We start from the raw sequence: 13,019 nt of genomic DNA, 5'->3' as shown, positions 1-13,019 counted from the left end.
AGATGAGAACTCGCACACGTCAAATGAGAAACTGTTTACGCCATTGGAAATACATAATATTACAATGACACAAAAACAAGTTCATATTAAAAGAAGATAATCAAATATCTGCTTTCCTCGCAAGAAAATACAAATCTATAGACAAGGCGTTGTAATTTTCGGGTTGAAATTTTTCTCGGTGGAACGAAAGCGCCTATAAAGACCCGAGTTCCTTCAACCGTGGCGCGCGTTCATTTTTCACCATTCCGGAATTGGAAGCATCATGCAAATTGGATAATGCAATAAAGCCTTTGGGGCGCACCAGACGAATAATACACTTTTATTTCTCCGACAAATATACATACAAGAGTGTTCACCATTTATTTTATTATTGCCGTACCGAAACCTAAATACCCATATATTGTAAATATTATGAGGGGGTGGGGAGAGGTTGTCTGGTGCTATTATTTATATTCGCATTACTCATTTCCGAGGGGGCCTCTTTAAATTCATGCGTCGCACCCCAACGTCGGATATAAAATTAAATGGTGGAACTTCAGAGGCACAAAACAAATTAGAAATGTAAATCGTGCCCCCATTAGGCTTAAAAAATCTGATGTAACCAACACACTACTTTTTCACGCAGAAAAAGCTTCAGAATTTTGACTGTGTGTACAAGTAGATATTTATTTTTATTTTTCAGTATACAGTTTTTCAATATTTTTTATCCATTATATATGTATTAGCCCCGAGCATGTGGTCAAGGTGAAACCTAATATCAAACTTTTGAACATATGTATGTACAAAAGTACCAAATACCATAATTATACATAATGACTATACACAAAACAAGAGTTGAAACCTCCGCCACTCAACTCTTCCACTACGGAAGCCGCTTTATTAGCCAGAGTAAGTAGAGGAATATCTTCATATGAAGATATTCCTCTTCCCAATTCATAGAACAAAATTAGAGGGTTGATTGCAGTGCGTCTCAATATTGTTGTTGCTTCACTCATTCAACCAGGAAGGTCGACTGTCTTAAATTACATTGTCATCGTCATCACCCAGTCTTGCAAATATTACATCGATGACTGTCAAACTGCACTCTGCAGCCCTTCTTGCAAACATTTTGAGATTATTGATGCGAATTAACAATGGCAAAACACCAAAGACCTTTATTCAATCTGTTAAATAAACCTTTCACTTTTAATATACATTGTATATATATATATATAATATTATGTAACTTATTAAAAAATTCGGATGTGACCAACCCATGACTTTATCTAATGTATTTGAGGAATATAAGAAGGTCACAAAACAAAATTTGATAACTAAACATTTACACACGTTCAAACATACCGGTTATGAGAGCATTTTCAAGCGCAAATGAAGGGAAACTTATACAAGACAAAAGTTCAGTCAAAAGTCAAATTTTGTTCGAAAGTTTATTACTTAAAATCACTATAATATATGTACACATTAAATAACAAGGAAATAAAAATAATTTAAAAAGTCAAAATACAACAATGAAATATTGTTTAAAAAAAAATACTACTTTAAATTCTGGTTTACGAATTCTGACCAAAACATTATCGGCTCTAAGTTAGTACATAAATAATACAAATATAAATTTTTAGTCTAATATGTTCTGGGATGTGAAAAGAATCGTGATTCTGGGTTCGAATCAGTCAAAATCTCGAGTTCGAATTTTCGCATGATCAAAAAACTTCATCTATTGTTACTACGTACATAGATAAAGTAAACATATAAATAAAAAGAACTAGAAAAAGTTTATTTTTAAAAAAATTTAAATCAACAATCAAGAGATAAAAAATTAAACATTTAAAACTATATTACTTCAAAAGTTTTTTTGCACGATTTATACACTGTTTATTTTAGAAATAAAGTTAAAGGAAAGTACATATGTGTGTATGTAGGTATTTAGTTTCGTAAAATATGTGATTATGGGAATGAAAGCGCGAATCTCGTGGGCTATTTACGTACTGCATCGTTCATGGCATACCCTAAGAATTTATAATACATTCATAATTGGACACAATTTTATGCGACACATAAAAGGGTGACCTTTTTGTTATATAATTAAAAAATAAAAATAGTACTTCAAAAGCGACTTTCGCGCCAAGAATTTATATGAGTTTTTATCGAGTGGCACACGCCCCTGTACGCTCGAGTGCCCCTCCTAACGAAATTGCCTTAAAAACCATTGCGCAAAATATATGTTTTTTATGTTCTTGCAAAGTAATTTCAGCTTTATTGGAATTCTAAGAGGCGTATGATTTATCCCGCTCCTTAAATCCCGAAAAGGACAAAAATCTTCATATATTTGCTCAGTATTTATACTAGGTATACATATATACCATCGTATTATTTCTTAGTATTCATGTCTCAAGAGGATTCAACCTATAAATTTCAATGAAAAAAAAAATATTATTCCAGTTAAAAATAAATATATGATCTTTTATTTTATTATATTATTTTTCGTATACTTAAAGGTTTGGTTTTTTTAATATCAGAGCTAAAAAACATCACATCCTCGATTTCGAGCAAAAGTTGTTCATAGAATTTAGTGGTGACATATTGAAAGTTTAAAAAATTACCGCATAAGTACGACATTTGTGCCAACGAGGTAAAATGAAATGGCTGCCTCTTAATTTATTACCATTCGAAATGTTAAAGTTTGGTGTCAAGGAAAACGTTCAAATATACGCTTTTTTATATAATATATTCTGTGTATTTTCTTGTGCATCTGAAATGAAAATCGTTTTGGAAGTATAATTTGATGTGGGTCTGAAAGATTATCCGTACGTAATATAGGTTCGTTGATTGAAGTGGAAATCCATGCTTAGTATATATGTACATATGTACATAAGCAAGTGTAATTGGTTTCTCCATTTTTATTTATTTCTTATATATATTAAATGTGTGGGGTGAGATGGATGAGAGTCGCTCAAAATAGAGACGAATGGAAGCCTGGTAAAGAGGCCTTCCTCTAGCAGCGGATGATATAAATGACGATGATAGATTTAATATAATATTATATATTATATCGTGCTTATACAAAGTATTAGATAAGTGAGCAGAACTATGTATGCACCTATGTACATACATACAACCATCATCTATTTTGTACGCTCGACTTTTTAAATCATTTCCTAGTTTCTTTTCAACACAGATTTGCTTCTATGTACGTATGTATAAATGCACGTAATATATTTCCAAAGAAATTCCTTTGTCGACAACACGAGATTTTTTCCTTTATTGGATAGTTTGTCAACGTTCTTCAGAGGGTAACTCAGTCATGTATTCAGAAACCGGAACTAATTTGGTGTGTTCTCAGGTTTGAGTTCGGTTCTGAGCGGACCGAAATCCGCGGTTTTACGACCCGGAACGACGGACTGATCTTTACTACTTTTTGTCTCCACTCTTACCCTCCTTTTTCGTCCTCCATCCAAACCACCCACGGACGACCGTAATTCTCCCGGCGAACCTTTTTCGCTCCATTGGTATGGAAATCTTGTGACGGATTTTCCCCTTTCTTGAAGCAGTCCGAGAATGTCACACGCTTCGCCTTACAAATTAACCAAATCTTCGTAAAACACGAAACCTCGACAAAGGTGAGAGATTCTTACTCCTTTCGGCTAAGCGCAAAGTTTACTCCGTTTCATCAGCTGCCGTTTTGTTTTATTTACAAATTCAGCTATATTCTAGGTTTTTGATTTTTAGGGATAATGATATTATATCTACGTCATACAGATTATGAAACGAAATTTTAAAATCATTTTGAATTATTTGAATTTTTATTTATAATCTATTCATGGTTAAATCATTTAATACATGTAACTTACATGTATTAAATTGTGCGATATGGCACTCTTGGCGCCTTCTCCGTCAGCACTATATCGACTTCTGGAAGTTTGCTGGTGTTATGCTGCAGAACACATATAATATGCTGTATAATATGAATAAATCGATGGTATTCCAATACGGTAAAGGTCTTCATTTTGCTCCCAACATAATTTTGGATGGATGAAATCTTGAAACCGTGCGGGAAGTAAAGTATCTAGGACACCTTCTGACGGAGAATCTCTCCGATGATTTTGACAACGAAAGGCAAAGAAGAGCACTACGTGTAAGATCAAATATGCTAGCAAGACGGTTTTACCACTTCAGTATAAAGGCAAAGACACAATTATTCATGTTTTTTTTAACTAGCCTCTATACTGGGGAACTATGGGCGAAATACAAGCAGAAGATAATGAAGAGAATAAAGGTACAATACAACAACTGCTACCATGATCTTTTCGGGATACCAATGAGTTGCAGCGAGTCGCAGATGTTTGTCGAAGGGCACGTGGCTCACTTTGAGGCCATTGTCAGGATAAGAGTGACCTCCCTACGTCGTTATGTATTTGTATCGTCAAATTGTTTTCTTGCTGCTGCGACTTCACTCTTCCGTTCATCACTTTATGTTTGTTGGATGGAACTATGTACATATGTACTTCACCGACCGCCATACTGTCAATTGACTATTTATTATTATTATTATTATATGTGGGTGACCGTGAAAAAGTCGAAAATATTCGTTTATCATGCATACATAAAACATTATGTACAAAAATCTAAATCTATAGATGTCTCAATGGATTTATTCGGTAATGAATTAATTAAATAATTAATTTTTATTTCGTGTTCTTCACCTTCTGGAAATACAGTGATTTATGTAATAATAAAATGCTTCATTGTTTGTAATTAAATATCCAGGAAGGCGTATTGGGGTCTTCCTGTCAAGCCTTATTATTATTATCATCATTATTATTATTATTATTGATTATTATTATTAAATTATTGATTATTTTTATTATGATTATATTATATTGATTTATTTTTTCATTCATTTGTATTATATATGTATAATATATATATATAATATATTATATTATTTATATGGACGATGGGGATTTCACTATTATCCCTCGTCTGAAATAAAAAGTTATTATCATTATTATTACATTTTTATATTTATTTAAAAATCACACCTGTAACTACATATTTGCCATGCGAGTATATTTATCGACCCTGCGAAGTTTTAAAGCGAGTTTTTCTCTATAAAAGAAAAACTTGAGCGGGAATAAAACGCGAGGGAAAGCTAATATTGTACACCGCGACAGCGCCATTTTCTTCGGGTAATGTGTGTAAAATTGTTTCGTGTAGACTTTGAAGAGGCTTTTGTGTCCAAAAAACAAACTTAGACAGATAATGAACGACACACGATAGAAAATATAGAACTTTATTATTAGCTTCGTAAAGTTTTTCTCAAATATTTCAAGACTTTATAATACCATTTTCTATTTTATTTTTGTTTGCTCCCTTAAAGTATTTCGTTTTTTTTCTTAAATCCACAAATTTTTCAAAACTATTATGTACAAATCGAATAGAAAATTTTTTTTAAGCTTTTTCACACACCCTGTAATGTAATGGAGTGTTCGTCTCCAGTTTCGATACATTTTTCTTCCTTTTCGGGATTTTGTTGGCGTGAGACGATGAGCTCAGCGCTTCTCCATCGGCGTTTTCACGCACGAACAGCCGCGAATGGAGAACCGCAGATTGCGTCTGACACCAATTTATTCGCGTTTTGTGTTTATTTCGCGCTCGGCGTGAAAAAACGTCGAATTTTCCTTCCATCACATTTTCCGATTCCTTTAAGCATTAACCGTTCGGTTTAATATTGAGTTCAGGTCCACTAAGAAAATCGACTATTCCCTGGTTTTCAATGTACATGTACATACTATTTAAAGCATAATCGTTAGAATATATGTACATAAACTACTATATATGTATGTTATGTATATCAACGTAACCACTGAAGTATACTGCTGGCTATCGTATACTGAAACATTATTCAAATTACACACGGTGCATTTTCCTTGAATACGTAATGTACAAATCAATGGCGCGCCGTGACTTTTAAAACAGAGGACTATGTATGGACAAAAATATAGTGGTTTTACCATTTATAGTGATATAGTGATTTTACCTGGCTTCACTCGGTATTTGTAATATAAACCGCTTAAACATGGCTTATCTAATAGTAAACATTTTATTAAATTTATTTGAACAGTTTTATTTTATTTGAATATTCATTTGTTTTTTTATTAAATTTAACGTCACGGATTCTACGAACCAACGATAGTTACATACATACAAAGTCTTTTTCGAAATTATTTATATGACTAGCTGTATTACCCGGCTTCGCTCGGTATTTGTAATATAAACCGCTTAAACATCACTAATCTAATAGTAAACATCTTATTAAATTTATTTGAATAGTTTTATTTTATATAAATTTTTTTGAATACTCATTTGTTTTTTTATTAAATTGACTGTCACGAACAAATAAATATATATAGCAAGGCTCTTTCGAAATTATGCGTATACCAGAATCCGGCGCCTCTAGTCCTCTAGGGCTCCACCACCAGCCCGAAGGCGGCTTCGCCCTCGGCGCCTTTGCTCCCGGGGACTTCGAATCCTTTCAATCGAAAAAAATCGAATTCTTTGTTCGATAACGTCATGGATTTACGACCCAACGAACGAAGGTTACATACATACAAAGACTCTTTCCAAATTGTATATTATGTCTTGAATTGACGAGTACAGTTTTTCATTTTTGTGCTAGCAGAAATAGCCTAACTTTCTTAATAACATATTTTTTGTCTTCAAAATTTAATCTTATGAATGATTTGTCGAACATCGACTGATAATGTAAAATTCCAAGGCCTCGTTATTTGTTTCCACGCGTTCCACACTAATTTGTTCTGAGGAAATCGTTTCGTGAGACGAACCCCTTGTCATATTTGCACTCAATAAATTATATGGAAATATGTGTTATTTTAACAACAAAAAATAGTTCAGAATGATATTTGATAGACACAAACCAGAATATTCTTAGTGAAAATTCAATAAATGCTTGAAGAGACGAGTAAATTAAAAAAAAATGTCTTCGACGGCACGTCCATACATAACGATTCGCAAGTAAACGTGCAAGGCCGTGCAAGCAAACGACGCGGTGGACCATACCATAACAATCCACCACTACTACTACTACCACTTCCTTAAGTAAGACCGATTCCTAGTGAGCAATATCAATATAGACAACGATTTGAATTGATTGTAATTAAATTGTTGATGTTTTTAAGTTTTAGGTAAAAGATTTTAGAGGACAAGCCTAGTCCCTCTAGTCTAATGACGGCACGCCACTGGTACAAATGTATGTATGTATATTTCAGTGGCGTGCACTGAAATTCTCTCTTTTTGTCGTATAGCCTTACTTAATGTGCACGAGCAGGATACAAGAGGAACAGGCTGTTCCTCTTGTATCCTGTTCGTTCAAATTAAGTAAGGCTGTACGACAAAAAGAGAGAGAATTTCAGCGCACGCCACTGGTATATTTCTTCCTTCCATTTTGCGATTACCATATTTATGATACATTTTTACTTTATCTATGTCTTCTTCTTCTAATGCCGAATCCGTATTCAGACGTAGGCGACTACCATGGGCAGACATCGTTTATGGCCCGTGCGAATTCTTCCCTATCATGGGCAAGCTGAAATAGCTTTTCGAGACCGAGTCCCATCCATGACCTGATGTTCCGGAGCCAAGAGAGCTTCTTTCTCCCAAGCCACCGTTTGCCTTCTATTTTCCCTTCTATGATTGTTTGTAGAAGGCGATCTTATCTATGTACGTAGTAATAATATATGAAGTTTTGTGATCATGCGAAAATTCGAACTCGAGATTTTGACTGATTCGAACTCAGAATCACGATTCTTTCCACACCCCTAAACTTATCAAACTGAAAATATATATTTGAATTATTTATGTACTAACTTAGAGCTGATAAGATTTTGGTCAGAATTCGTAAACCGGAAGCAGTATATTTTTTTAAACAATATTTCATTATTTTATTTTGACATTTAAAATTTTGTTTTTTCTTGATATTTAATATGTATAATAATTTTATTGATTTTAATTTATAAAAAAATTAGAACGAAATCGGACAACCGGGAAGTAGAACTTTTGTCTTGTGTAAGTTTCCCTACATTTGCACTCAATTTGCATTGAAAACGCTTTCATAGCCGGTATGTGTGAACGTGTATGTATGTTTAATTATCGAATTTTGCTTTGTGAACTTCTTATATTCCTCAAAAACATAGATAAAGTCATGGATTGGTCACATCCGAATTTTTACTTAGAACTACATCTATTCCTTTAATATGAATGGTAACTGCAATACGAAAAATGACGCCTTTAAAATCACTATCAAAACTATATATATATATATATATATATATGTATATATATATATATATATATATATATATATATATATATATATATATATATATATATATATATATATATATATATATATCATATTATACTTATAATAGTATTCATTAGAACAAGAACAAAGTTTTGTAACCATGGCAATTAGTACGCCTGTTGACTTAGTCAGTCTGCAGTATTGTGTCAAAGTTACAGGGAAAATGTTGGCTAATTCCGACGATGTTCACAAAATAAACGTATAGGGCAAACGCGACGTGATAAAATAAAATATTTGTTTGCAAAAGAGCTTCTCTGGTATTTTCATTTTTGCGAGAAATCCTTAACTTATGTACACTATGGGCGTATCCACTTCAGAATTTTTTAAATACTTATTGAATTATGTACATATGTACCTGTTGTCCATGAGTATATTGAACTGCTGTGACAAGACACGATGCTGCTGATCTAGATGCGGCTCTGGCTCCTTGCAGGGCCGAAGGTGCATATTGAGCTTGTGCTTGCAGAGCACCCAATTGAAGGGAAGCAGCCTCGAACGATTCCGATTGAAGACCTGGAGCTGAAACAAGCACACTGTTTATAAACAAACGCAAAAAATGGTACAAAAAGAACTAGATGGGAGTGACGATAAAAAATCCAGAAAAATCCCAGTTTTTGCCAAGGGATGTTTGCTTGTCCGCCTAAGGAAGGAAGAGAAAGAATAATGGCCGCCGAACAAGTCAAGGTGGGGTTTTCAATTAGCTGCGACTACATAAAATACAATTTCGCAACGCTGAAATTTTTATTCCCCCGCAAATTCCTTTTTCTTCTCCCTTTCGTCTGCATTTCGTAGTGAACACTTACACAATTGTTGAGACATAAATTTTTAAAAGAATTGCAACAGGCTGAAATATTTTACTATGCAATAATATTAAATATAAAGTAATACGTTGTGAGTTTTCTGTTTTCTTTTTAAACTCAAATAATATATTTATTTAAACAATTAATATGTAAATTGATTCTACTGTAAATTAGTGTATCGCATGTTGTCAGGCTGTATATTTATAAATTGAATTATTTACAATGGCGACTGTAGCTTATTTAACAGAAAAATTAACATATTTTACCATAAACCTTTAACTCAAAACAAAAGATAGGCGAGTAATGGGCGGGGAATTACAGCAGTGTTTCGTAATCTGTTAACGCTTAAATTTTAATCGAAAGAAATTTCGCAGGCATGATAAGGACGCCTTTGAATTAAAGGATGTAAGCAAGGAGGTGACGCGCTTTAAGCGTCGCTCTTTTAATATACGTCATCTCTGTATAGAATTTCGAAGCTTTTCCACGTCGAAATATTTTCCAGGACGTCTCTAGAATCTGTCAGCGTTTGAAGGAGACCCTTCCAAAGGTCGGATATAAGCCGGCGACGTTTCCAAGTGGAAGTGGAGAATCCTGCCGAAATGTCGCCGTACCTTCCCGGCCCAATATTAACCCTTCACAAATTATAACGGCGAAAATCGGGTTGACGTGTTCCGATGTTGCTACAAGATTTTCCGGATGGCGGAAATTGGAATTTGGAAACGTTAACGTTTACGGTTACGCGGCGACTACATCGCTCCATAAAGTAAAATATCATCTCATCAATATATACAATTGAAATATTTAAAATAATAAATGTTATATGATTGATCTTTTATTGTACCTATATTTATTTATTTATTTTACTTACATCTATACATATATACTAGGAAGGCCTAACAGGTAAAGCCCAATGCGCCTTTCTGGCCAATTATAAACAATGCAGCACTATTACATACGTCGCTGAATTACGACACACTGAAGAACTTGAATTGAGATTTAGCGAGACATCTATGAATTTAAACTTGTACATATATGTACATATTTACTGTACATAAATCATACTCAAATAGTGGTGACATAGTAGGTAGGATGTATTTTAGCCAATTTAATAGAGGAAACGTTTCAACAATGAAATCAGATAAATTGACAAACTCTGATAGGAAACGATCGACCTGGAGTCACAAATATCCAAATCTGACCAGTAGCATTACAGATATTATACTCAGAATAAATTCCTTTTCAATCGAGGATCGAACCCAGCGACCTCTCAATGCTAGACAAAAGCCCAACCACCGATTCATGCTACTGGCTATACACATATCCAGCCATTAGCCAGCAGTATGGCTCGGTAACCGGGTTTGATTCCATGTTAATCTTTAATGCTGCTGGGGAGACTTGGATATTTGTGACTCCAAGTCGATCGTTTCCTATCAGAGTTTTCCAATTTATCTGATTTCTTTGTTGAAACGGTTCCTCCATCAAATTGGCAAAAACCATCCTACGCGCTATGTCACAAATATCTGAATTTATTTAAATTTATTTATATGTAAAAAATTGTGTACAAATTTATGACCCTGATTAGATAAATCTTACAAAACAATTAAAGATTCCTTCTTATTAAATAGTTCGCCAAAATCAATATTTAACCTTAACTAGCAACCTAAACAATTTTAAAAATAAAATTGATAAATTCTCTAAAAGCCGATAGATTTTTGTAATTTTTCTATTCTTTTGTTGTTTTTTTTTATTTTATTGTTATTGTTAGATTTTCATTTGTTTTATTTTTTCTCTTCAATTATAATTCATTACATTTCAACCAGCAATCAATGCTGTTAATCACAATCGAAAGCATGATAGCGTTAAATTCTTTTGATTGTGTAGTCACTGCTTTCTCACTGGCCAGACTTTGAATATTTGACTCCAAGGTCGATCGCTTACCAATTTATCCCATTTCATTGGAAATCCACGAATTCTCTTCTGGTATGCAGTAGTACAGGGATTTTTTGTCATGTAACGCGGTAAACGGCATTCCAGCACCTCTTTTCCCTGTATTTTTAATGTTTGAAAAGCAATTAGACGTAACAATGTTTACGCGTACATAATGACAGTCCATGTTTATATAATTCGTCAAAATTCACCGATTTTTTTTTTTACTTGATTGAACTTAAAAACGTAACGGCAGAAGAAATATTTGAATTTTTATTCCAATGTCTTAATTCATATATAATGACTAAAGCCCGGACCCAGAAGGTGTCGCGTATTGTTCAAATGTTGTAAATGCATTGTTAAAGGTTTGTCGAACCTTTTTTACAAAGGATTTGCAACAATGGAACAATGAGCGGCACCTTGGCTATCCTACCTCTAATAATGACATAAGATTATTTAAAAACTATTTAATTACGGTAGAATTCCATGGTTCTGCTGTGATATTAGGATGTAAAAATTGCTGACAAAAATAAAAATTCTTCAATTACAGTTTGGCATTGAACTAATCACAGATAAGACAATGATGTTGTAAGGGAGGTTTCAGGAATCGATGGATTCAAATCATTTTTAAACTGAATGTTTTACATATATCATATGTCCCCGAAAGAAAATAAAGAATTACATTTATGTATTGTATATAATCACTAGGCGTTGAGGTGCTGAAAATTGGAAAAGTTTTAAGAGTTTTAAAAAATATGATAAATTTTGTTTATTTTTTTATGTCCTTCGTGGCATAGGAAAAGCAGCTTTAAATTTTGTTTAAAAAGAAGCTAGACAAGAAGTGAGTTCTGGCATATTTTTTTCAAAAAAATAGGCTACTCGTACATATGTATATGGGTATACACGTATGTACCTACACTCGGGCTTCCAAGCCGGTTTAAACCGAAACCGAAAAGCCGGCTTTTTGACCATTTTTCAAAAAACCGAAAACCGGCTTTTTGGCTTGATCAACCGGCTTTTTCTTTGATTAATGCTTTTTTCCTCAAAATTAACAATTATGAATTTCAAATTTCTATGCAAGATCAAAATAAATGTATATATCTAAACTCTCTTAGGTAAAAGGCGTATATTTCTTGGAACATCATAAAAAAAGGAACTTAGCAGTTTCTTTGAGATTTGTAATGGACGAAGATAAAATATTATTGAAAGTATGTATGTAGTTTCAATGACCTACCCAACTTCTGGTAGAATACATTATTATCGTGTTTGTGATATGCCAATTCTAACGAAATTTGCAACGGCTTGTAAAGCTTTTGGAATTAAAAGCTAAAACAGATGCGTAAAAACAACAAGTTCTTAATATCTATTCACGATTCCACAATTATAGTTTTTCTGAGAGGTTACACATTATTTTTTTCATAATATATTATTGATAGTAGCTTATTTAAATCATTTAATTATTTGTGCGTATTTAGGATTTGCCATTTTACGGCTGTGATATACATACATATATGACAAATTGTGTTACATATTTGTAATAATAATATATAATAATGATCTTATGAAAGTTCATAATGGTTATAACTCAATTTAATTTATAAAAAAAACTATTTTTTTGCATAATATAATACATATTTACATTTTTTTTTTCGATTTAAAAATTTTTAACTTAAAAAAATCTTAATTTTCTAAAACCGGTGAAAGCCGGTTGACCGGCTTTTTATTTATAAAAAAAACGAAAACCGGCTTTTTCTTTCGGGTGGTTTTTTGGAACCCCTATACCTACACATATTGTAGTCTCAGAAAATTTTGATCACGCCTGATTGTTGAACTTTCAGAACAGTTGCTCTCAACATGTAGATAGCAGTAATAACGTAAAAAGCAAACTGAACAAGAAAAATCCGTGCAGTTGG

General features: G+C 33.1%; 1 protein-coding gene across 1 annotated transcript in view; it reads right to left on the bottom strand.

Moving 5' to 3' along the window:
- The window catches only part of LOC143920315 (uncharacterized), a 55,097-nt gene that overhangs the window by 19,193 nt on the left and 22,885 nt on the right, over nucleotides 1-13,019 (bottom strand). The window contains exon 3 of the mRNA XM_077443146.1: nucleotides 8,736-8,899. Within this exon, the coding sequence (XP_077299272.1) occupies nucleotides 8,736-8,899 (164 nt within the window). The remainder of the gene's footprint in view (nucleotides 1-8,735; nucleotides 8,900-13,019) is intronic.

This window comes from Arctopsyche grandis, chromosome 12 (genome assembly GCF_051622035.1).
Source record: "Arctopsyche grandis isolate Sample6627 chromosome 12, ASM5162203v2, whole genome shotgun sequence".
NCBI lineage: Eukaryota > Metazoa > Arthropoda > Insecta > Trichoptera > Hydropsychidae > Arctopsyche > Arctopsyche grandis.
Note: the sequence above shows the minus strand (reverse complement) of the source record. Positions and strands in the feature narration are given on the sequence as shown.